Below are 26,802 nucleotides of genomic sequence, written 5' to 3' on the forward strand. Positions count from 1 at the left end.
AAAAAAGAAAAGGCAAACATCTTGGAAGAGGTACTTAAGAGATCAAAAATTACCACAGATAATTTTCTTTTAAAGCGTCCAATAATAAGTTAACAGATATCATTCACAAAATAAGTGTTTTTTTATTGTTGAATTAAGGTTTTTAATTATCAAAATCCCAGCCACCATGGGTTGCTTGATATCTCGATTTATCTCGGGCAACATTAGAAATTGGCTAACAGAGATCTTGGAAATCTCAGCTTATCTTATCAGAACTGAGATATTCAGCTAGGCTAGTATGTTTTGCCATGAATGGAGTCTAGAGGTAGAAAAAGAAAGGCTGAAATCCAGAAGGTATTCAACAAGGAATTCTCCACCAGCTTTCTTCAATGAGAAGAAAGTTAAAATTGTGGACGCAGCAAAGTTGAAACTCGACGCTAATACACATTTTTCTCCTTCTTTTCATTCCAACAACAAAAGCATCTAGAGCGTGTTTGGCTTGTAGTATCGGAATTGAAATCGAAATAAACTGGAATTGGAATCGGAATTGTCATATTCTCCGATGTGTTTGCTTCGTAATTGAAATTTAAATCGAAATCAGAATGAAATTTAAATACCAGATAAGAGTTCAAATTGGATTTTTTGGAACTGGGATATTCTCATTCCTCTTTAGAATTAAATGAAAATAGAAATTTCCTCAATCAAAGAGTGACTCGTTCCTATTTCCATTCCCAAGCCTAACTTCCTTTAACCAAACATGCCTCTAACGAAAAGGTTGATTACATCCAACTTCCATGAGTCCACAAATGCTTATGGTGCATCAGAAGTGGCTGCAATTCCTTGAGCTCTCCAAGGAAGGATTGCTTATCTAGTTATCTTTCTGCAGGGTCACAGGGAAAGACTCCTTGCAAAGGCTCATATTGAATCATCTGAAACGACTGGGAAAGGCTTTTTGCTGCAAAAAAGATGCAATGGTCCAACCATCATCCCTGCGACAACCTTGGTCGATGCTTAGGCATGGATGTAAGAACAGAAAACTGTGCTTCCAAGCATGCTCTCTAGTCTCTCCCTCTAATCTAACTTGTATTGATAGAAACCCATGGTCCTGCTTCATACACTCCTCTCGTTATCATTCCTTTTAACGACGCAGATTTATACTGAAGGGCGAACAATAATTTAAAAAAGGGGCATACTTAAAATGATAAAACGGATGAATGGCTGAAACCTATGCAAATGATCAATTTATTATAACCTTATCTTTATCATGCGGAGATGGTTTCCTTTTTGTGGCAATAATGGAGATCAGTGAGGTGCTTCTGCGGAAGACTTGCATTATGCAACACAAACATGAAACATCACATTTAATATTATCACGAGCAACTTGTTGATCTACCCCCTGCAAATATGGCCGCCAAAAACTATAACACCAACACCAACAGGAATTTTTGATCCTTAAAAAAGACATAGCATGATGGAGTAATTCTCAAAAAAAAAAAAAAAAAAAAAAAAAAAACAAGAAGATTCTCAGAGTTGAAAACAGGAAAAAAATACATGACTTCCAAAGTGAGGGAGATCGTAACGTTTTGTACCACACATTATGGTCCAACTTGATCTTGTGAGGTGCCATGTCTGTATTTCCCATTCTGAAGATGCAACAACTAATTTACTGGCAACTGAGAATATCATGAGTTTGCGAGGCTAATCGGTAAAGAGATTCAAAGAAAGCCTAGACCATGATGACAAACTGAGGCAGGGATCTTAATACAAGATAAGATCAAAGACTAAACAACTCAATACTTCTACCATTTATTGTTGGATCGACAATTAATCCTATCAATCTGGGGTGGTGTCTGGTTTGATACCTCCAGAAACCTTCCCACCATGCGGAGTACAAGATGAAAGAAAATGTGTAAAACATCTCATTACCCACAGATAGATCCACATAACACATTTGACACTGAATTGAAAAGTCAGCACAATGACATGAAGCCTTCAGATACCACCTAAAAGTAGAAGTCCAACACAAACGGCCTTCAGATACCCCCATAGCCTAATGCAAACAACTTTCTTAACTCCACTGAATATCTTCCAATTAATCATATGCTACAAGATAATATCTTCAGCCAAAAAAAAAAACAGACTGCTCCATGACTGCAGAACTCACATCCAACATGCTCAGCTTCATAAATCTTTTTGAGAGATTTCTGATGGTGAGCTGTTGCCCAAGCAGGCAGGGTAACTCAGCACCAATGAGAGAGAGAAAGAGCAATGTTAAATAGGTTCACTAAAGATAGATCTCCTGCCTAGCTAAGAAGATTTAAACCGGCATAGTTTCAAATAGCCAGCCTTTTGAGGTAAGTAAGATGTTAGGCAGAAGAAAATGCCTCAAGACTGATCAACTTGCCCATCTCTTTTGGCAATTTGAGTTCTGAACATCTTTACAAGTCCAAAGTCTGCAGACTATGAAGAGGTGAAACCTAGGGCAATCAAAAACTTAAGGCACAATAGCTGACGCAACTTGCCCATGGCACATTGGAAGATTGGATGCAATGTCAATGCTTGTCCAGCTCATTTGAAACTCTAATTGACTGCAAAAGAAGATAACATGAAAATGTTTGCAAAACTTAATCAAGAAACACATAACAAGATAAAATAAGCTGTTATTTTTCAGCAGACACCATGCACAGCTTTCATTTAAATCATGGTGTTTTCAAAGGGGAAGATATTTATTTGCAATAGTTTGCATAAAAGGAAATAAAATTCAAGGGATAATATGACTATTGCGGCCGTAATTTGAACCACATTTTCAGGAAAAAGTCTCAGAAGCTTAAGGCATGATGATAAATAAATTTACATGAATGGAAAATATGACAATTTTGATAAATTTACAGAAAATAAGATGACTTGTGGTTCATGTGGTGTGCTTAATACTTTGTTTTCCGTCTCCAGCTATTGACCTTCCTAACGATCTTGCAGACGCTATTCAGAAAACCTATAATCTATCAATACCTTTACAGACATGGATATTATCTTTTACCAGGTCTGAACCATATATGTAGCATCTAAATTCTAAACCATAATAAGTATTTTCTTATGACCAGAAAAGAGGCCTTTGATCTAGAAAAGGAACAAAAAGTTTGAAACATCATCACCAGATTTAATAAGAAATAAAATTTGTTTACCCCGAAAAAAAAACATTAAGAAAATCTGATGGACATTTGAAGTAACCAATTTGCTTCCTTCTAGTTTCTTAAGAGCAAAGAAAAATAATCTAGTGAAGAACAAGGCCCTTCTTGAAACATCTCAGTATCCAATTCTTCTCAAGCCAAACATCTCACTATCCAATTCTTCTCACAGCCAAAAGTAACACAGGGTTCTTACAACCTTGTCATTATTTCGAGCTTGATTCAAGCTTAATTTTGAATCAAACTGAATACTAGCCTACTTGGTCTAAATCAAGCAGTAATCAAATCATGATTAAGTGAAACCTGGTTCAATCTTGAATGGAAGCTCAATTCTTGATTTCAAGCTTGGTGTAAGATTTGTTTCAGACCTAAATTAACATTTAATTGGTCCAAAGAATAAAAAGAATGCACCAATTAAAACCTTAATCCAATTGATCCTTTATGTATTGTTTAAATATAATCAAGCCTTATTGAGTTGAGCCTAATCAAGCAGGGTCGCTTGTTAGCTTGGCTTGAAATTACTTTCGAGCCTATTTTGCTGGTTCAAGCTTGGTTTGTTTATCTTCAAACCAAGCTTGATTAAGCTTTTCTGGAGCTGAGCTCAAGCTACTCAGTTCATTAACCCTACATATGGGTAACCCCCAATGCCTTCAGTACATCCTCCAGTCTTCAAGTCCTTACTGAATCAACCACTTACTTATGTCACTTCAAATCATCTTTAGAGTCCAATGACATTAGTAAATGCTCAAACCCAACTTCACCACTTGCTGTGGATTTCATGCAGCCTGGAGCAGCCATTGGGCAATGATAGTGAAATGGATCCTATACACTTACTAAACCAACATCTTACTACCATGACTGATGATCCATTCCATAGCCTCTTCACAGTAGTAAATGTTTAACCTCGGCCCGACGAGTCATCTACTAAAAAGGACCCTCCCCGCTGTGCGCCCCTCCTTGAATTATTCGGTCTCCTTCCGTATGAATGGCTGTTTAGGGTCCAAGGACCTGCCGGGGACTCCGTACATTTAACCTCAACTTCACCACTTCCCGGTGATTTCATATAGTTTGGAGCAGCCTTTACCAAAGAAGGTCTCCCATTTATTGAAGCAAAAGCCTCGAAACAACAATGGTGTCTCCTCCAACTCTTCCACCAGTTCAAAGGAGAGGAACCAAAGGGTAATGGTTTGAGTTTGTATATGAGACTGTCTATGTCAAATATTTTCAAAATAAGATACGCTTCTTTCAAAAATATATGAGAGTGTTTTATGATTCTTACTTTCAAGAATATATGGTTGATAGACACTTCCCCTTCCCCATATATCATGATTCCTTTGTTAAAACGAAAAGCTTGGATCTCAATTATTAACCTGTAAAACTGTCATTTGTACAGCATCTGAAAAAAAAACATTAGGCTTACATAAATCCCAAAAACATAAAAACCACAAAATTACTTGTTCAAAATGAGCTCCGTTTAAAAATTCTGCTTCAGTAGCTCATTTATGACGATTGAGAACTATCATTTTGTTGCTGGGACCCCCACAGAAAGAATTTCTATTGGAATACAGCTATCATCAAGAAGCAAAAGCCAAAGGTGCACCAAATCCTTGTCTAAAACAAAATTTTGAGAAGTTCAACCATAACTTTCTGCCATTGTTCAACTTGTAAGTTGTTTCATGTGTATGAGGTGTAAATAACTATCTTATAAGACCATGAGACATTCTTTTACAGCTCCCCAGAGACCATCCTGCAAGACCTAAGTACTCCACCAAATAAGACTACCCACAATAAACATTCACAACATAGAACACAAACCAAAACTAGAGATTCGCCAGCACATATTTTTGCAACAATGTTGTGTTCACCATATTAGGTATTTTGATTAATTCCATAAGCTCAAAGAGACAGGGGTGGTGCTTATGAAATTCCTTTTATATCATCATAGGCTATAAAAATTCTCTGAATGGGCATAACATTATGGGTTATATAATGACTTAACAAGTGCTTGGTTACTCAAAAGCAGTCTGGCATGCAAAAGTCACTAAAAACCTAGAAGAATAAAAGGATGTGAAGAACGAAAATGATCTGACATATACATAAGCAGGAAGATTGATATAAATTGCAACTATGAGCTACATATACAGAAATGGGCTAATATACTACATCACATAGATTGGTGAAGTCACATCAATATATATATATATATATATATATATATATATATATATTAAATCAATTTTTTCTAACTTCATAATCAGAAGGAACTAGCAACACATCCAGAAAAAAGACTATATATATATCAAGAGACTTGTTTTATTAGAAAAGTATATTCAAGATGTACCATGAGATGTGCAATCATTGCTTCGCTTCAACTTCTTCCGCTTTGCATTACTACTGCTACTGGTTGCACCACTTTGATTATTTTGTAGAGGGTTATATTTTAGTGATTTCAGTGCTTCCTTATACTCACTAAGCTTCTTCTTCTGCTCATTCTGTCACGGAGAAAAAGGAAACAGAACAAGGTCAAGCCAGTCCCATCTTTCTCCCTAAATAACTAACATGCAATCAAAAAAGCCATACATAGGCCTTCTCAAAAATCGCAATTTGTTGCTTACAAACTCTAGCTTCCATCTTCAAAGCACTAAGACGAGACTCAATGGGCACAGTACACTGCTCAACTATCTGTCTTTGGCTCCCACGAACAACTTCCGGCTGCCATACATTCAAAGCCACAGATGCCCTCCTGGAAGAGCTGAATTGATTATGAACTCTTCTTAAACAATGAAAAGGGACTAGATAGATGAAACGAAAAAGATGCAATTTTTAAGCACCTAACTCTCTCAAAATTCGCCAATTCCTCCACCGCTACCTTCATCCTCTCACTCTCTCGCAACATAAGAGACTCCAGGTCATCTAATTTCTTCCTGCAGACAAACACCTGGCTCTCGGCATTAAGCACCGCCCGCCTCCAGACAGCATGCCTCCGCGCCTTGTCCCTCTCGAATCTAACTCACGTCACAAAGTTGAATTAGCATTGAATCTTTTCAGCTCCTAAAAGGAGGAAAAAAAAACCCCACAAAAGTGAATCAAAATTGGATCCTTTCATATCTTTTTAGAAAAAACCCCCACGAAAATTGTATCAAAATTAAACCTTATCCCGATTTCTAAAAAGTTCCACAAAATTAAACCAATATCGAATCTTTGCCATAGCTTTTTTTTTCAAATAGAAAACCACAAAGCTAAATCAAAATTGAATCTTCTTCGAACCAAAAAAGTAAAAACGAAATGAACAGAGATGGGGGGAAGATGAGAGAGGGACCATACCTGGTTTTGTAGAGGGATTTGGAGGGGGTCTGGGGAAGAGAGGAAGGGCCTTCTTGGGGGAAATCAATAGCTAAAAGGGTGGACCAGAGGGCGTGGTCTTGGGAGAGGCGGCGGAGGCGGCGGCAGGATATGGAGAGGCAGCAGAGATCCCGGTAGCCCAATCGAGATGTCTCCGTCCCGATCTCCAGAATTCTACTCCAAATTTCGTCCGGAAGGATCGACATCACTCTTGCCCTTGGTGTCGACTGCCGATCGACAGGAAGGAGAGGAACCAGAGAAACCCTCGAAACGAAAAAATGCTAATCCAACCAAACAGCCGCTCATCGTGACGAACATATGGCAAGAACGTCCGGGTTCGAATTTCCATGCCGACTAATGTCCTCATAAACACTTTTCGAGCGTGTCCGCATAGAAACTCCAATATAAACTTCTATGCGGATTAATGTCCGCATAGAATTTCCATACACGTGTATGCATTGTGTACGCATCTCTGTCCGCATAAAAGTTTTGTAGAACTGAGGCCTGACAGGCCGCGGATGAATTTATGTTTTTTTTTTTTGTCCAAATACGGATTTTCCTCAGGGCTGAGGACTGTATGGGCTGGTTTAAGCCATGCTCGGCAACTGTTGCAGGTTAGCTCTATCATACTTAAGGGCGACTCGGCCACTGTGATTGGTTGGATTCATGGTAGCACCGGTAGCAATAGAGGGGACTACCTTTGCTTCGAAATATTTGAGCTATGATGAGTGATGGGATGATCTTTTATTTAAATCAAGTATATTTTGAGAGAGGCAAACAGGGTAGCAAACTGGATGGCCTCGTATGTAGCCAGTCCCTCCGAAGATACTATGTAGGTTGGAAAATAGGAATTGTCTAGAGCGCTCTGAGATTTATTATTTTCTAGTTTTATTGGATATATTCGTACTATAAATGTATGAATCATCTGAAAAAAAAAAAAAATATTAGCCATTGATTGATGTTGATAGAGTGATTTACGAATATTAAAAAGAAACATTTGATAGAAGATTAGATGAGGAAATTAGAATTTACTGTACAAGCTTATATCCTCTTTCCCTTCTGGTTGTCTGCGTTTGGGTCAGACAATACCTAATTTGTTCATTACAACATCCTATTCCGTAATCAAAGCACTACCCTAACCTAATTTACTTTTAAGAATGACAATACTTTGATATTTATATAGAACCATTTCTAGTTTTTAACTCGGAAACTGCCAATGCTAGGAAGATGGATCAGAGCTCTATGTTCTAGGGATGGCCACACAACAAATTTTTTAGCAACATCAACTGAAATAGTAGTGCTATTTTGAATAGTTTTACTGCAAAGTGGAAAAAAAACAGCTATTTACTATTATTATCCGTAATTTTCTTAGTTACTAATATATATATATATATATATATATATATATATATATATATGCATATATAAATAAAAATATATATGCCCATATGTAGATATGCGCACACACACAAAAAAAAAATCTAGAAATCAAATAAGTATCTAGAATTCTCCATATTGGAGCTATTTTGTAGTGTACACCGGATCTTATTAGTTAAATCAAAAGCTCCATTTTTAACCAAGAAAAAAAATGAACAGCTCCAAAATTCTACTTCAAAAAAAAAATAAAAATGGAAAGCTTCTTGCATGCACTTCGGAAGTAGTAATGCGTAATTATTTAACTCGTTTAATTTATTTCAACTTGTTGTTAATTAAATTAGATTTAGATTTTTGATATGTTTAACGAACCTGTTAGATTTACAAATTTTTGATCCAGTATCTAAACCAATCCCACCTTATTGCGGCTTCTGATCCACTCCCACCACATTCATGGTATATTTTCTCATGCTTTGCTCACCATCCCAACTGCTGCTATTTAGCATGACATCCCAGCCGTCTCAATTACTGAAAAGAAAAAATCCCAACCATTTACTTTAACAAAAACATCCCAGGAAATGGCAGCCACAATCCAAGCAGGCAACCTCTACCTACTCCGGTTACATTTCACTCCAATCGCCACCATCAAATCTGTCATATTTTGTCGAAAAATTAAAGTTTAATCAGATTCTTAAGCTAAAATGTACTTGCAGCACTACCACCACTCTCCAGAACAAGGACGCAATCGGAAGATGTCGCTGCTGTGATGAAGTTGGCCTAAAAATGATGCCTTGAATAATAAACAATTAGAGCTTATAAAACAGTACCGTAGATGTAGAAAAAATTATCATAATCAAAACAGATCGAAATAACTTACTTGTTGATAAATGCTTGTTGATTCGACTGAAAGCTGGTGACACAACCCGATCTACAACAAGTAAGTTTGTTTCGAACCGTTTTGATTATGATAATATTTTTTACAATAAGAATGGTAATTACCTCCTCTTAAACCACCAAAAATAAATAGAAAAACTCAACAGATTTCAGTAATAAGATGCTAGTCTCACTCTCGCCATAGCTGGAAGAGATGCAAGCATCTCTGGAGGAGGAAGAGTTGGAGGAGACATCGCTTCTTTGGCTAAATCAATAAATTAATGTGAAACCCTCCTCGGTTTCATTGCTAAAAGGCTGCTCCAAAGTGCATCAAATGGTTGAGAAATATAGTGAACCGCCAACCCTGCCCATTGTAGGAGGGCAGAAAGCTGGTTTGGTGGTTCACGAATTTAAGAAAAGCCAGAAAAAAAAAGTTTAACATCTATTCAAACCAGTAAACTTCCATACAACAACAAGCAACTTAATCACAAGGATACAAACCCTCTATTTGTTTCTTGGTGGTGATTCAAAATATGTATGCCATATCCATATTACTAAATAACCAATTCTTTTACTCGGTTATTCCAAGTTATACTCTGATATGTTTTAGTAACCAATACTTCTCATGAAAAAAAATTAATTAGTTCTTTTTATCTTTCTTAGCAAATGAAAACAAACCAACATGCTTCATTTATTTATTGATATTTTCAAAAATTTGCTACTTAAAATAATAAAAAATGTCTATGCCCCGACATTTTGCTATATTATATATAGTAATCTATTTTTTCTAAAAATAAATGATTCATAAATATCTTCTATTTATGCTGCAACTAAAGACTTGGTGCGCATATAATGTAAATTCATGTGATTTAAGAAAGTGATATTTACAATAATTCTTAAAAATTTATACATTTTATATCATAAAATATTTTTATATTTTAATTTTTAAATATATTTTGATTAAGTTGACATTTACATGAATCAACTTATTTAAATGGGTACACATGCACATACACTTGTATGCATACATTTATATAGAGAGAGCTAGATTTGCTACATCTCCATTTAGATTTAGCCAAATCTGCACCAGATAATGGAGATTGCACATAGATGATCTAAGCTGTTGGATGTGATCTACTATCTCTAAACGTATAAGCCAAAATTTATATAATTTGGAGATCCCTAACTTATGCATCAAATAATCAATATATATATATATATATATATATATATATATATATATATATATATATGTATGTATGTATGTATGTATGTATGTATGTATATAATTTTATTTTATTAACTCTATCCAATATTTTAACCACTTGTTGCATCAGCTAGAAATCTCCAAACCACATGATTTTTGGTATATTAGTGATGAAAAAGAGGAGTTAGGGATGGTGTTTTATAGAGTTTATCGGAATGGATTATGAAAAAAACCTAAGATTCGTGGTTATTAGTTTGATCTGTGGATTGGTGGTGCTAGACGCCCATGAGCATGCATCTGGGGTCGTCAGTAAGCTCCAATAATCTCATACGAACAATTGAAAATTAGATAATTCTGCCATTAAAAAATGAACGATAATAATTATAATAGAGTTGCAAGCGGCCATGTCCATTCTTCCTTTAGTTCGAGTCTTGATCAGATCCAAGCTCATAGCCTCATATAGTTCGATCTAGATATCTAAACTAATTTTTGCAATTCACATTTGCTCTGTAGCCCTCTTAGATCTAATATCTGTAAGAGCCGTACTTGAACTCGATCTAGATAAGAGGAGCCCATTCCAACTCTTGGGGTTGAACACAAAATGCTACAGAAGCTGAATTCTGGGTCAATTGAGATCCTGAAGCTTGACCGGTATGTATGATATCTTATCTATAATGCATTGAAAATAGTTATGGAAATGCCATACCTGAGAGTTTGCCCAACCACAACTCTCTAAATTTTTAATCTAGCGAACATGAGAGAAGATGATTGAGGCAAGTGGATTATAGGAGAGATACTTTTTTCACAACTTTTTTTTGCAATTTTTTAATTTACTGAGCATTAGAAAATTGTAATTTCTTTAATGTTAAATTAGTTATTCTTTCATTTTTTGCTAGCCAAAGAAATAAAAATGTCTTGATGCATGAGATGTACTTGGAAGAGGAAAAAACGTAAATGAATCTTGCTGTAGGATTATTGTTCTCGTTTGCATGATACCTGCCTAATGCTAATGTGTATGAATTAGATTGCTTCTAAGTCCGTTCTCATAGCCGAAATTAACTGCAAATATCTTTTTAGGGATAAATTAGCTTGGTCAAAAAAAAAATTTCTTTCTTTTCCCTGCTTCTAATTATGGAGAGATGTTCTACAAAATACATTCTCAGAGAGTTGGGACATTCTAAAAATGCCTCCTTGCAGCAAAACTTATTGATTGCATTCATTTCTGAAGTTTTGTTTGGCTGCCTATAGTCACATCTTGAGCTACATGTGATCCTTAGATGATTGCCTAGCCTTAGTAAGACAACCAAAATGAGTAGAAACAAGAAAGTAACTACAACAAAGAACTTTAAAATAAGAAATAGTATGCATCAAAGAAAGCCTAAATTTGCACAAATCACAAAATTATATCTATATCTTAATTAATATATCCTTTACATAATTCATTTATTGATTCGCGAAAAGACATGATGCCCTGTTTCAAAAAATGAACAGATTATAGAGAATTGTACTTCTTAAAGATAGATGTATATTTATTAATTAATACAAATAACTAACTCAAGATCACAGTTATCTATATTATCTCTCGCTTGCATTGCAGGATAATAGTCATTCGTAGCTCTGAAGTGAGATGTATTTGCCAAACTCCGGTCGGTATATGCATATAGAAGTTGGAGGGAGGAGACGGGACAGGTTTATGTCCGGCCGTGCTAACGGTCACTAAAATTTCCGCGAAGAAATGTTACTTGTATATAATATTCAAACCTTATAATGGCTTGTACGTGAAAGTTATTTGTAGTTTAAACAAGCCCCGGCGAACCGCTTGCATGAAGCAGTTAAAACTTAAAACTAATATATAAGCATGTTTACGTATAACCCCTCGATGTCAATTTATTCACTCGATAACTTTGATGTAGTCCCGGCAACTTGCCTGCCGAGACTAGTGCAAAAAAAAAAAAGCATTTGTGCATATAACTCCTTATAGACCATCAATGTCACCAAACTACTGAAGGTTTTGCGTTATAACAGTGGAGATTAGAAGAGCCGAAACTTTATGAGGGCGATTCCGTCCTCGTATAAAAGGAGAACCGCCAGTTGCTTTGCCGAGAGGCTGAGGGAATCCCTGGGCGGTGTGAGGCGGTGACCAAGCTGCTCTGCGGAGACCGGAAAGGAAAAAAAAAAAGAAGCCAAAAAAATCCGATCTTGGAGCCCCCTCCTGACCTCTCCACCCCCAAACCCTAGCAATGACGCCGGGATCTCTACCGAATCCTCGACCAGATTTGCTCCAATCTCCTTCTTTATCTCGATCTTGATCCCTAAATTCTCCTTCTTGATGTCCTCTTCTTTGATTACATGGATTTCTCGAGCCTCCAATCTAGAGTTTCCTTCTCTTCTTCATCATCTTCCTCCCACTTCCCGCCCCACCGGACCCAGCTCCACCCTCGGATGCATTATGCCGCCCCTCCGGCCTCCCTCCGCCCGCCCTCCCCCTCCCGTGGCGAGCGGTGCTGGTTCCTGGCCATCGGCCTCCTCACACTCCCCTTCCTCTTCTACCTCATTGCCGTCGCCCGCCGCGTCCACACATCCGCCCGCTTCGACGCCACCCGCCCCAAGTGCTTCGGTCTCGTCATCGACGCCGGGGCCGCCGGCTCCCGGATCCATGTCTTCGAGTTCCTCAACGAGGGCCGGATCCCCTTCGTGGGCGTCGACGGTAAGGGATCGGTGTCGATGAAGGTGCGTCCGGGGCTGCGGGAGTTCGCTGCGGAGCCGGAGAGAGCTGGAGATTCGCTCCAGGAGATGCTGGAGTTCGCGAAAGGGAGGATCCCGAGAGCGGAGTGGAAGGCCACCAGGATATGGTTTATCGACACCGGAGGAGTAGGGAGCTTGAAGCTGGAGGTCAGTAGCGCCATCATGAAGTCTTGCCGGCGAGCGCTGACGGCTTCGGGGTTTATGTTTAGAGACGAGTGGGCTTCCTCCATAACTGGTTTGTTTCAATTTGGCTTTCCTTTTTGTAGTAGGTTCTTTATTACCACTCTGCAAGAGTAAAATGCACTAGTTTGATCCTGTTGGTCTTTAAGTGCGACATTAATTTGTAGCACAGTAACATTATTCTCCTATTGTTGAATACCTGCTTAATCCCTTTCATTTTGACGGATCTTATCACGAGAGTATGATAAGTAAAAAAGGGGTTTGGATATTGTCTAGGTTTTCTGGGGGAAATAATTCGGCCTTTTTTTTTCCTCCCTGAAGTTTCTCATGAGAAGGCTTTTGTAGACAGCAGGACTGTTTATTATTATTATTTTATTTTTTAATTTGCTCGTATCTGGGATTCTCTCAAATTTTTTTGAATATTATCCGATTGCTAAATTCTTCCTTCGCTGAATTGACCATGCATTGCAGTTATGCAGCTTGGTTAATATGCACACAGTAGCTAACAAACAATTTGGCTGTATTTGATTTAAGTTGGTTAAACCATGCCTACAAATAATTGGACAATTCTGGTCTTAGATTTGATCCCCTTAGGCTCCGGTTCAGCGGCTGTGATTGTATTTGGTGTTGTGGCTGGATGCATAATATTTAGACCATTTTTCACCTAGGACTGACTAGTGTGGTATGACAGTTTGGATGCAAGAGCAGCAAAAGAATATTCAAAAAAAAATAATATGGGGCATGATATACAACATATTAATGAGTTTGAGCCAAACAATTAATAGCTGAACTCAAATGAGGTAGAACTGGAAACTAAGCTCTGCAAAATCGGTACCAAAAATTGTACCAGTACAATTCTGGTTTGATATGGTATGGTTAGTATGACATATTACGCATCCCATACTAAAACCTAATATGCTATAGGTTGGTATGGGACATCTTTGCTTAATTCGGACCACAATGGGCTGGTTCGGCTCATATACTAAATCGAACATCAGTATTGTACCGGTGCTTGTATAGTATGATACAATTAGAGCGGTATGAGTTGGTATGGTAAACCTATATGGAAATCTTTTATCTAACTCAAGATATAACTGGCTTATATGGAGTCAATGTGGTAATTGCTTGTATGCTTATTTGTAAGAGGAACAAATAAACTAGCTTCTTTGAGCGGTCAAAAAGTCAAAGTAGGATGCTCGTGCAGCCAAATTATGTCTTATGAGTTTATTCCACTACAACATTTTTCTTCCTGTTGAGTATTTCCTTGTAATCTGCAAATATTTTAGCTAAGGGCTTCGAGTTGGCCATGTCGCCTCAGCTTAAATGAGACTTTTCTATCTTTTTTGTTGCTTAGTGTCATACCTTCGTGATTCTCGACTTATTCAGTTGTTTCAGTGGGCAAGTATAGTTAATTTTAGAAACTTAATTGCTTCAACATTGTTGCCAACCAGCAAGCCTTATCCTAGTTTTAGAATAATCTTCATTTATCTTGTTTCACTATTTATTCTGCTACAGTTCTTTATTTAGCTTCATAAGTGGGCTTCCCAATTTATTTTATATAACTCAGAAATTCATACAATACATGTAAATCTAGAGTAATTCAACCTTCTGGTCTCTCACAACAGTTTATTCTCTAATTCAGTTATGCTGAGCCTGGACTGTAATACTCTGAAAACATTCTAAGTCATATTGCTTTGTAGTTTCTGTCACTGCTGGCGGGCTTGAAATATGTTTCTCTTCTCTCTCTCTCTCCCCCCCTCTCTCTCTCCCTTCTTCCCTCCATCCCCCCACTCTCTCACCCCCCCTCTTGGAGATGTATTCTAGAGATGAATAGCATTGTTGAAATTGCCCAATTTATATTTTGTTCATCTCATAAGCTTCAGGAAAGTTGATCTGTCTAAGCATTTATTGGCTTCCTTTATTGAAAAAATTTCTTGATGAAATATGCATGGAATTTTGAAGAACTTCTGCATGTTGTTTAGTAAATTTGAAGTATTTTGCATGGTGTGCAAGGTCCAAAAATCATTCACTTTAGTGTTCAACTTTGTTGATGAACTGTAATGCAGGTCAAGATAAAGGCATTTATGCCTGGGTAGCTGCTAACTATGTCCTGGGGACCTTAGGAGCTAATCCTCAGGAAACCATGGGGATAATACAGCTTGGTGGGGCGTCTGCTCAGGTTATCATATCTATTCTCTAATTTGTGCATCTATTTTGTCCTTTGATTCCAAATTTCCTTTTTATATTGTAATAGGTAATTCTCTATAATGTTTTTGGCATGCATTATTTACTCCTTTTGTCCTTGAATATATGCATGTCATCTTATATTAAGTTTTTTAATTGGTAAAAAGAAACTATAATTTGGTTTGTTGGCTTATCATTCTTGGCATCCAAAAGAGATATTGCACATAGTGATTTTCTATAACTTTATATTAGTGTTCAAATTTGTTTCAATTTCTTACTTGCTATCAACCTGATTGTGTCTTATAAAGATAATGGAAAGATTCATGGTGGGTGGATTTGTTGCAAGAGTAGAATTGTTGGAAAAAAGTTATGTGAGAAAGTTTGAAGCTAGAGGCCTAAAAATGGTCCAGCTTCTAAGTGTTGGCAATGAAGGTATTTGGGTAGGAAGGTGGATACTTGATGGTCAATTGTGGTTATGGGCTTCCATTAGATGCGTATCTTTTTACCATGCAGATATGAAAAGAGGTGTGGGGGAGATTGTTGCATTTTTGTCTGATTTCTGGTGGGGAGAAGAAAGCACCTGGGGTCTTTTGATCGCCTTAAAACTTGAAGCAATCAAAGGACCTTTGCTACTGCATTGTTGTTGATGTGCTAACGTAGTCTTTCTTCAGCTGTTATAATGTGAGAAGGTGCGATTCTCTTAGAAAATGGAACTGTTGGGAGTATTTTCAAGTCTAACGTAAAAAAAAATGCCACTTCCTTTATTTAGCCAGTGAAACCTATAGTTTGAGTTAATTTCATCACTACCTAGATAATTTACATTAGTGGTTTCTTAATATGCTGAAGAATAAGATCACTTGGATGATGCAATGTACTTCAAGAAATTGATGTTATGGGTAGTCATTGCATCATCTTGCATGCCTTCATTTGTGTTCTGCGAAAATGTTTTAGCACTAGTCTTGCTAAAAATCTTCTGAACTTTCATATGCTATGACACAATTGGCCGGCGGATTATAAATTATGACAAGATATTTATATGCATGAACACAATTTTGTGATAATGCTAAATTTTCGATCTTTGCTAAGTTATAATCTTCTGCATGCCTTGACTCTTTAATTTTTTATTTTTTAAAATTTCTTACTAAGGGATGAGGGGCGTAATGGATGTCTTAAACCTGAAATAGGAAGCTACTTTTTCTTCCCTTTCCAAGTTTAGGGGCGATTTTGATTTCAACTAGGGATATGAGAGGTATCTCAATGAGTTCACCTTCTTTCCTTTTTCAGTTTATCAGATCATTAGTAGGGATGGCAATTTTTGACCTGACCCGACCCAGACTCGACCTGCTTAACCTGACTTGTCGCATTTGCGGTCAGGTACAGGTCAGCCAACACCAACACACCAGTGGGTTGGGTCGGGTTGGATTTTGGTCAGGACCCCTCCATTGGGCCGAAGGGGGGGTCATATAATATGTATTTTTTTAAATATTTATATTTATAGTAGTTTATATTTTAGAAAATTATGTAATATATAGGTCATTTGATCATATTGATCTAGTGGCTTAGAATTAAAAGGAGAGATGAGTTGTAGCAAAAATGATCCAAAAGTTCAAAAAATTAGCCTACTAGTTTAATAAAAAGCCACAAAACTAAATGGGCTTGGGCCTTAAATGGGTCAGTGGGTTAGTTGCTGGTTGGCAGATTAGCTATGGGTCAGGTTTGGGTTAGGTCCTATGGGTCTTGATATATGAGGTCAACTCGACTTGAGCCCAACCTGACTTGCTGATTGCAACCCCTAATCATTAGCATATCAGTCCATTGGTTTGAAAAATCAACCATACCAGCCTTGCTTTTTTTTTTGGGGGGGGGGGGGGGGGGGGGGGGGGCGGGGGGGGGGGGGGGGGGGAGGCGTGACATGCCCTAGTTTCATGTGAATCAGGGCCAACCTTCTTGAATTGATTAGGCGGTAGTCTTTGGAAACCTATTTTTGGTGGTTTTGACCCTTGTATCCCACCAATTTGAATGTGGAAACAGCCGAGGGAAGTAGAGAGCCTGATGCAAAGGCAAGAATCGTGGCTTTTTGTGAATTTTGTGGAGATAGCTAGAAAAGCATTCTAGCTTGGAATATCCCTCTCTCCCTCTTTTTTCGCCTTTCCATTTGAAAAATCCTAGACTTTTATTTGGTGTTTAATTTGAAAAAAAAAAAGATAGGAAGATTGGGTTTTGGGTTGAACTCCAGAACCTACAGTAATCAATAATGTCAATCCAAACAGAAAACCAACACCTATGAGTCCCTCAAGCCCTCCATGTTGCATTGAAGTAAGGGAGCACATTTCTAACTTTCCATGTCAAAAATATGATGGTTGTCGTTTGATTACATTATAAATGCCCTCTTTCTTGCAGGCTTGTCATATCATTTGCTACCATTGTACCATTTAATATTTTAGTAATCTTTGATATCATCTTTTAATTCAATGAACTCCAATACCTAATTGCATCTCCATTGTTAGTTTTAATACATATGCTTTCAATAATTTTTAATTGCAAGTTATACGGTGTTATGTGATAAACTAGCAATAGAAAAACTGCAAGACACATTGGAGAGCATGTCTAGGGCACTAGAAACAATATCTGCACTAAATTCCTTGGAAAACATATCATATAGACAATAACATAAAAGAAAAATGCAAACTAAAATTTTGGAGGCCAAAGTAGGCCATATAAGGGGCATATCGAGACTCTTTGTTGGCATGGTGTGCAGTATGATGCACAACATAGTCACCTTTGGTCGATACGGTTCACAGCTTTTGAATCTTGTTCAAATATTAGACTTTAGAGGGTTTTATGGTGGTAGAAAGGTTTCTTGGTGGATATAATGGGTCCCTTATTCCTTTCTAGTTACCCTTCATATTTCTTGCTTTAACAATTAGTTTTGTTGCAAATTCACTAGTACATATGCTCCAATGTTGGACTAGGGGTTTTCAGAGCTATGATAAAATATTTTTGAGGAATATGCTTTGGTTGATGTTAGATTCTAGTTCATGCCACCATTGAAAATGTGAAGCTCGTATGAACCCATCGAAATTGAGCTCAAGGGGCAAAGCTCTAATTTACGAAGAAAGGCTGCTTAAACAAAATAACAGAAAAAAAGGCTATTAGTAGGCTGTTTGCTATTGCAGTAAGGGCTGGTCACCTTTTGATGCCTTGGCTCTGCTATTGTTTGGTATGCTATTACAACAGCCAGTCCAAGACCTAATCTAAAAAGTAGGATCTGGATTCTCAAGGAACCCTATATAGAAATTTATCAAAAATCACTTTGAAATACAATCCTAATTACTTCAAAAGCTTCCTAAATCAATCTATACCTACAATATGAATTGTATATGCATGAATTCCATATATACAAACCTTAAAATTCCATCCGAAGATCATGAGCAAATATAAAATATCTAACCTACTTTGAAAAGAATTAATGTTCTGTTTGGTTGCAAAGAAACATGGAGTAAAGAGGGAAAAACAAGTTTTCCAAGTATTTGATATACAGAGTAGAAGGAAAACATATAGTATTTTCCATTTCTGATGTTTGGATTTCAGGAAATGATAGAGGAAACTAAAAAAGAGACCCTAATTTCACTTTTCCAAGATGGTTCCTTGTTTTAGTTTTTGTTTCCAAAAATTTTTGACTGTATATGAAAGTACAAATTTCTCTAAAATAGGAAAAAAGATTAGCTGGATTTCTACATTTCTGTTGAATCAAACTGTAACAATCCAGGACCTCACCCAAAATGGCTAGCCGGAAGGTATTATTTGGGTTCCTTGATTCTGTATAAGTATCCAAGATCTATCCAGCAAATAACCAATGTGGGACTAAAGACACGTTTGCACGGGTTCTTACATACTCCCTCCGTTTAAGCCTTGACGTCCTCATCGGGCTAAGAGTTCAAATTCGTTTAAATCTAATCACAAACACCACGATTGACTCGTGGTCAGTCCTAATATATCCATGTTGTAGTGTCTCCTAGCTCACATAAGTTATGGGTCGGATCCACTCTAATACTATTCGTAACAATCCAGGATCTTACCCAAAATGGTTAGCCGGAAGGTATTATTTGGGTTTTTTTAATCCTGTATAAGTACCCAAGATCTACCCAACGAATAACCAATATGGGACTAAAGACACGTCTGTATGGGTTCTCACACAAACAATGGAAAAGCAGGGTTTTCGAGGAAAATATACCTGTCCAGGTTCTCTTTTTAACAACAAGCTTAAATAGATGACCTCTAAATCAGATATAATAGAATCTTGAACCCAAGGTCTTAAATGTTGACTTCCTTGGACTTAATCAGCTAATATAACTGCAAATGAATTCTTGAAAAATTAAAACACCTATATCCAGACCTAATCTAAAACTGAATTGCATCATATGACTTTCAAATCAACTGGTCTAGTTCGTATATTAGCTTCATATATTTCCTTATGTGCCATTTATTTTTATTTATGACCTTACTATTAATTTAGCTTTCCTTGGAGCTGGCTCCAATCTGAATTCAAGTGATTATGAAAGTCAACCAATATAAGAATGATCTTAGGAGAATCATGAGTCCCAGGGTGCAAATACATGGCAGTTTATTATTCATTGTGATTATAGATTTAATTCATTTTTCGAGTAATTTTTCAATCTATACACGCACATATACATATATGCAAGCCCTCTTCCTCTAGATCACACACAAAAAACTAAAGATTTAATTTCATCCCCTTACATGCAGGTAGTATTTGTTCCAAAAGAGCCACCTCCCATGGAGTTATCTAGGATGCTTAAGCTTCATGGAGTCACTTATAACCTTTATAGCAAGAGCATTCATCATTTTGGCCAGGTAATCGTCATATTAATTAGCATTTCGTCATGTTCTTATTAGGCAATCACCTTTCATCTTACAATTAGTCTTGAATTATTCGGTGTGGTACTCGCTCAACAGATCTCCCATGTAACACAATATGCTTTGCTTAATTGGAGTGAAATGGTATAATTTCTACAGTGTTGCTTTTAGTGAATCACTGAACTTACACAAGGCGCCAATCTGGAGTCAAAATTTGCTATTTTATCTATATAAATGGCACTGAAACATTATCAAACTAAGGAAAATAAGGTAGTGAATTTTTCTTGAAATTTCAGAAGAATATCTGCTTACCTCTATCTCAGCTATACATGAAAATTGTGAAGTGCTTTTATAAGAATATCTGCTTTGTTTTGTTTGAACAGCTTACTCTTTTTTTATTTTTGTAGGTGTAATTGTGCAGTGCTTATTTTTCCCCATGACTGAAAGTTCAAGCAAAAGGATATTTGATATGAACTCTTCTTATTTTATCAGCATGTGTACACACGTGCATGCATACAAACACACAAAAAGAAAAAGAAAAAAAACATGAATTGCTTAACATGCTATCAAGTAAATCTGCATTTTTTATCTATAATTTGGTGAGTACCATGCTTCACCCACGCCCCCCCCCCCCCCCCCCCCCCCCCCCCCCACCGGGGCGCCTGCCCGCCCACCAACATAACTGAATGGTGTCGACTCTTCATATGGTGTCAACGCCAAAATGAAAAGAAAAGAAAAGAAAATCTCTTATCGAGTTTTTATCATTTTTCTTTCTGCTTCTACCATGACCCTCAGAGAAGTTAGGGACTGTTATGTGAGAATGGTTTATGGAAACACCTAAGTGAACAAGTTCAAATAGTAGAGTTTCACTTGAATTTTGTTTGCACCATGCTCCACTTTAATCTATCAATATATATTATGATTAATTTAGATTTCAGTTAACCTTCATAGTTTGACAACGTTAAGTTTTGGGTCTATTAATCATCTCCAATGGGATAGTGTAATTTTCATGTGCTCCAATGTTGTCATTATCTGTGTAGGATGTGGCTTGGGAATCATTGACGAAGTTGCACAGTTCTGGAAGCTCAAGATCATGTAAGAACTTTTCTATATTTTTGTTTAGGGATTTTTGGATTGTTCATTTCCATCTCAAGTAGTGAATTCTTAGGACCACAACATGTGCTCTGCAAGAAATGCATGAAACCAGCAGTGAGGGCAATAGCTTGTAACACAATTTCATATGCCTTAATTTTCTTATGTACTATTTAAGTATGACACATACATGCAAAACCATGCATATACACACATACATTTACTCATGTATGCAAGAGAATGAAGAAAACAGAAGTAATCCTTGACTTTCTGAGACATCAACATCGTATCATGAAAGGAATGCTCTGTTCTTCTGCTTGGGCAGAAAGTATCTCTTGATCCACCCACCTGGTTTGGAATAGGATAGAGTGGAAGCAGTGAGAGCCTCAACTTGAAGGTCTTTGGTGCAGGAACAATAATGACAGATGGGTATGCTCTGTTCTTCTGCTTAGGCAGAAAGTATCTCTTGATCCACCCACCTGGTTTGGAATAGGATAGAGTGGAAGCAGTGAGAGCCTCAACTTGAAGGTCTTTGGTGCAGGAACAATAATGACAGATGGGTTTCTTAGAATCAGTATCTTCTCAAACTGAGGGACCAGCTGGGTTTGCATTTATGGAACATGATTCCCCTGTGAGCAGTTTGGAAGATATCATGAGACGTAACAACTCTGAGACTTTGGAGGAAATCTTGAGAAGCCCAGTAAGTAACATGGTCAAAGCCCAGTGAGGAGCAAGAGGTGATGCAGCATGACCACTTCTACCAACATATATTGAACTTCTACAGAGTGAATGAACAAGCTAGTGAGCTGTGCATGATGTATAACTATAGTTTGGAGCCTACTGAAATAGTGACCATCGTTTCTTCTCTTATCAGCACTGAACAAATACTAAGCTAATATAAACTTATCCAATCTCGAAGGAATGGCATATACTATGTGTACTTTAGCCATTAATACACCTAATGCGGATATGAAGTATCGATAGCTCATTCCATTGTACTATGGAGAGCAGAGGGAACAACCTTAACTCATGAAGTAATGGTCTTCTGGGTACATAAATATGTCCAAATAGAATGGTTAATAAATTTTTCTTCTTCTTTTTTTTTTGGTCTTGGTTGCATCTTTTATCTCACTTGTATATATTGTAATCGTTAATATAATTCATGTAGCTCAACTAAATCTAATTCTTAGATTTATCTTGTTGACGATTTGAATTCTCCCTGCTGCAGATGTCACCAAATGTTAAATAATCCCATGACGTTAGTTAGACATACATGTTGAATTTGTAATAAGCAATGATGAGTTAATCAGCTGCAGAATATGTCATCCCTAGAGCTCCGATTGAGCTATCAAGTATTAGAACTATCCTTGCTATTCAAATCAGGTCATTGTATTGGAGGTAGAAAAATTCATTTGCAAGACTTGCATCAGGACCTTAGTTCTTGGAACTTTCTAGAGTGTCAGATCCACTCTTCCAGATCCTCAAACAGTTGTAGTGTTCTTGTAGAAGCTATTACCACCATTAATATGCACTAAACTACTTTCAACTTAACTATTATATGCTTCATTCAATTTTTGTTGCATTTGAACTTCAGTAATATGAATCTTGTACAAAAAGTTAAGAGCATATGATTGGATATGCACAGAAAGCTCTCCAGCTTCCTATTATCTACTTAGGTTTGGTTGTACACTACTCCCAAATCAAATTATGCCAATTTGTGCTCGTCAAATATGTCTGTACCTACTTTGTAGGAAAGCTAGGAGCTTAGTTAATACTACTCTGAATGAGGGTATTCTTTTGATGAAATGTGTTCCTACCCCATTATTTAGGAATACCATCCATGAATTTGGAAATGAATGGATATCACTACTGTAAACGCTCTATGTTGTTGACATTACGATATCCCATATGATTTTTCTTCCCTTGTATTGTGTTAATGCATTATCCCTTTGAAAACAAATCTACATGTAGGTAATAATGTATTTATTTATAGATCCTTTTACTTCCAAGGTAAATGTAATGCACAGCCATTATCATCTAATCATCATTATTTTATGCTTGCATCTAGGATTCACAACACATGACAGGCCTTTGTGCTTCTTTATGCATATTACTGGAAGTATTGTAGGCAAGCAATGGACACGATACTGCAAAACCATCTGCTCATCCTCTGTCACAATGTGGACACATGTTCTTTGACCATAGGTTAGGATGTTGTCAATTCTCAATCGCTTAACTGATGTGTTTTTTTTTTCCTCACTCGAAATGATGCTTTTGAAGGTCTTCTTGTTATCCTCTTCTTACTATCTGTTGGGTCTACATTGAAAGATTAGTGCAAAATTTATGTCTACGACAAAAGATTATTATGATAGAAAATTAATGTTTGTGTAGTAAATATGCTTTTTGTTGTTAACACTTTTGGAGGAGTTGGATGGTAAGATTTTGTGGCTTTTTGAGGATGGAGAGGATGGAGAAAGTGCAAAATAATGGTGGCAGATTGGGTGGAAATGGCATCCAGAATACACTTGGTTTAGGGTTTAATTCAGAGCCGAGTGTTTATGTGAGCTTGAATTGCGTGAAAACTATGGTGAAGATATTCACATTCTGTGGCTTCTGTTGCAATGGATCTCATTAAAAATTAACAGATGCTCCTTTATTACTAAAAATTACTTAGGATATTATTATGGGATGATGTAATGAATGCTACACTATGGGGAGCAATCTGGTTGGAAAATAGCTGTTGTCTATTGAACATGAAATGTTACAGTAGTCCTGAACCCACTGCAATTTTGTTGAAGAATTTGTTTAAATAACTTTCAGTTTCGTATGGTTTATGTTATTGTTTGCATGGTATAAGTTAGAATTAAGTTAAACCTGATGTCATTGTGCATTAAAACCATAGGCAACCCATTATCCATCTATTTTTATTTTTCATGTGTTTCTCTGAATTATTTAGATCAACTTTATGCCTTGTATGCTGCTTTACTTTATTCAACCATTATCTAAATGATGCCAAGCAACCTCTCTGATAAGTCAGTGGCCTTTATGATATATTTGCAGCTTCAGACTCAATAGAAGCTGTTATGTCAGCATGTATTCCAAAAGGTTATAATGAAATCCTTAATCCAAAAATATCATCTGATTCACTTGAAAAGGTGATCTTCACAGTGGATGCAGCGGGCAATTTTTCTGCATGCAGGTCAAAGGCTTCAGTATTGTTACAAGGGCAAGGTAAAGGTAACTTCTTCTATTGTGACTTCACATTAATTGCTTGTGAATTTTTCTTTGGTTTTGTTAGCATATGCTAGTTCTTCCTCTGTGCTATATAAGCCATGTGACATTTCATTTGATTTCTAGATAAATTTTTAATTTTCCATAGTTTGATATGCCATAGATGATTAGTGACTCCTATTTCAGTTTGAGACTTTGGCATAAATAAATGCCTCAAAAATTTGCTGGAAATTTCAGTATTATGAAGCATGAGAAAGACGAAGAGAATTTCAAGCTAAAGCTGCTAAAGTGGAGGAACAACATCCTTTCACATTATTTAGGTAGATTTAAGTGTGTTTAAAGCATCCATATGGGATAAATATATATGCTGCTTCATTGTTTACATTGGAAATGGCAAATCTTTTGAAAATTGATAATGAACATGCACTACAGTTTTTATTCAGCTGGCAAAATATTATGATTGGGAGATTAACAAAGAAAATGAAACAGAAGAGAAGATGAGAAGATGAATTTACAAAAAAAGAAAAATTTGGTGGAATCTTTGTGGGAGGAAGCCCAGAGAGTAAACTAGATATGTGTGGTCTCTTTCCTCATTATATCTTGACCACAAATGACATTTGGGATATGTGTGATGCCCTCAGGACAATTTGATTAGGCATAGTAAAATGAAAATTATGAGCAATCACATGACATCTGTATGTGATCAAGGTTTCTATAAGTTGATTAGCTGATAAGCTTGGTAGATCGATTTAAGTCCTTGGTCAACTTGAAAACAACCAAGGTAGATCATGGGGATCATCAATTTGTTTTGAAGCATTGCATGATATTATGAATTACATTGAAGTCAAAAAACAATAGGTATGTTACTAGCACAGAAAAGCTGCAGAACATATATTAGCTTTTCATTTGCTTCAAGTAGGACTCTACTTGTTACCACAGTGGCAAATCCCTGGTGCAGAGAGTACAAGTTATAGCCTATTAAGCCAAATTCAGCAATTAAGTAACATGATTTGTGCTTTTACTACTGGTGAAAGTCATCTAAGATTGATATGAAGTCTGCAGTTGGTGGACTTTGTTTGATATGAAGACCATTCTTGATTGAAATTTCTAGATGCCAACCTCTCTTTTTGTTAAGCATATTTGGGGTTTAGCAATTAAGAAATGGAACAATTGCTAGTAAGTTGACTAAAAGATCTTTTCCTTTTTGGGGTAAGATAGAGAGGAGTCCTTTATGATTTTAATGTAAGATAAGATTCATATTTTTTACCTACTAAATAAGGGTCCTTGTGCATATACTTTCTCAAATGGATGCTTATATCTGTTAGTTATCTTAGTAAAGATGTATATTATGCTCCTTCACTTTGTTGACGTTATGAATTTGGAATTACCACCAAGTAATAAGATCTTATCTGTTCTAGGTACATGTTCACATCCACCGTGTAATATTTTGCCCAGACTTCTCCCTGAGTTGCAAGGAACACCTCTTGCTATACATAATTTTTTCTATATTTCAGAGGTTTGTAGATGACATATGATTTTAAAAAAGTGAAATATTTTCGCCTTTTCATCCTTATTTTGTAACTGTTAATATTGTTGTGTCAACCTAACTACCGGTGACCCCTACCTCCCTTTAGTTGTTTGGAATGGCCCCAAGAGCTTCTTTATTAAAAGTGGAAGCTGCGGGGAGACACTATTGTGAGGATCACTGGGCTAGATTGAAAGAGGAACACTTCGGTGTTGATGAAATGGATTTGTTGAAATATTGCTTCTCATCTGCCTACATTGTAGCACTATTACATGATGGCCTTGGGATTCCCATGGATGGTAAGAGGTAATTCTTCCGTCTCTTGTAGAGATCAAAGTACATGATGGATTTTATTACAATTTCTGTACACTTGAAATGTTTCAAATTACTGGCTGCAGGATAGGTTTTGCGGATCCCACAGTAAGTAGCCCTTTCGATTGGACACTGGGTGCATTCATCCTGCAAACAGTGGTAGAGCCCAAACTGGAAACAGAAATTGTGACCCAGATAGTAGGGAATGATGCGATTACATACATTGAGTTGTTTGCAATTTTGTTTATGGCAATTCTTGCAGCATTCTTTCTATCAAATTGGCGAAAACCACGATTTAAGACAGTTTATGATCTGGAGAAAGGGCATTACATAGTCACACGTGTGCCCGGATGATCTCTTCCTGGCCTCACAAATCGTTCTGAGACTACTTGTACATGTAATTTACATGTTATAACAAAATTGTAACTATTTTTTTGGAGATCATATATATGGAGAAAGCAATTAATTGCCCTTGCGGGAGGATGAAATTCCAAGATAACAAAAGAACGTGAGGATCAGCCAAAACTATCTAGAATTTCCAAGATAACATTCTCTACTCAAAGCCATCAAAATTCATCAGTTTTCACCTCAGGTACTTATGTATGTTGATGTGGCACTTGCTAAACTATTAGTCTTGTGTGATATTTGGTTTCTTCACCATCTTTAGGCTTTGATTTGGTTTTGAGTCTGGCTGA

At 36.8% G+C, this 26,802-nt stretch overlaps 2 protein-coding genes across 14 annotated transcripts; one reads left to right on the forward strand and one right to left on the reverse strand.

Moving 5' to 3' along the window:
* Positions 1-1,761: 1,761 nt before the first annotated feature.
* Positions 1,762-6,850, reverse strand: LOC103709079 (F-box family protein). 6 transcript variants are annotated; one of them, XR_016396260.1, is made up of 6 exons: positions 6,489-6,850; positions 5,996-6,169; positions 5,745-5,916; positions 5,506-5,656; positions 4,444-4,560; positions 1,762-2,567 (listed from the first exon to the last, which is right to left on the reverse strand). XR_016396260.1 is itself a non-coding variant. In XM_039124838.3 (5 exons), exons 1-5 carry the CDS (start codon positions 6,710-6,712, stop codon positions 2,560-2,562), a joined length of 729 nt encoding a protein of 242 aa, XP_038980766.1. In that variant the 5' UTR covers positions 6,713-6,849; the 3' UTR covers positions 1,762-2,559. The 6 variants fall into 6 exon arrangements, 4 of the variants coding, with proteins under 4 accessions (XP_038980766.1, XP_038980767.1, XP_088559454.2 ...); XR_016396259.1 differs by lacking the exon at positions 1,762-2,567 and adding an exon at positions 2,574-4,067 and having other exon boundaries at positions 4,198-4,560; XM_039124838.3 differs by lacking the exon at positions 4,444-4,560 and having other exon boundaries at positions 6,489-6,849.
* Positions 6,851-11,956: 5,106 nt separating this feature from the next.
* On the forward strand, positions 11,957-26,590 carry LOC103709080 (putative apyrase 6). 8 transcript variants are annotated; one of them, XM_088703333.2, is made up of 9 exons: positions 12,011-12,940; positions 14,952-15,064; positions 19,837-19,944; positions 20,988-21,042; positions 24,100-24,276; positions 25,689-25,786; positions 25,905-26,101; positions 26,194-26,266; positions 26,370-26,590. In XM_088703333.2, the coding sequence occupies exons 1-9, from the start codon at positions 12,310-12,312 to the stop codon at positions 26,439-26,441; spliced, it is 1,524 nt and encodes a 507-aa protein (XP_088559459.2). In that variant the 5' UTR covers positions 12,011-12,309; the 3' UTR covers positions 26,442-26,590. The 8 variants fall into 8 exon arrangements, 6 of the variants coding, with proteins under 6 accessions (XP_008792490.3, XP_088559459.2, XP_008792489.3 ...); XR_015968278.2 differs by having other exon boundaries at positions 12,062-12,940; positions 24,100-24,270; positions 25,905-26,094; XR_016396261.1 differs by having other exon boundaries at positions 12,062-12,940; positions 25,905-26,094; positions 26,370-26,410.
* Positions 26,591-26,802: the final 212 nt, after the last annotated feature.

This window comes from Phoenix dactylifera, chromosome 8 (genome assembly GCF_051530095.1).
Source record: "Phoenix dactylifera cultivar Ajwa chromosome 8, Ajwa_hap1_PhDact_Kaust_v1.1, whole genome shotgun sequence".
NCBI lineage: Eukaryota > Viridiplantae > Streptophyta > Magnoliopsida > Arecales > Arecaceae > Phoenix > Phoenix dactylifera.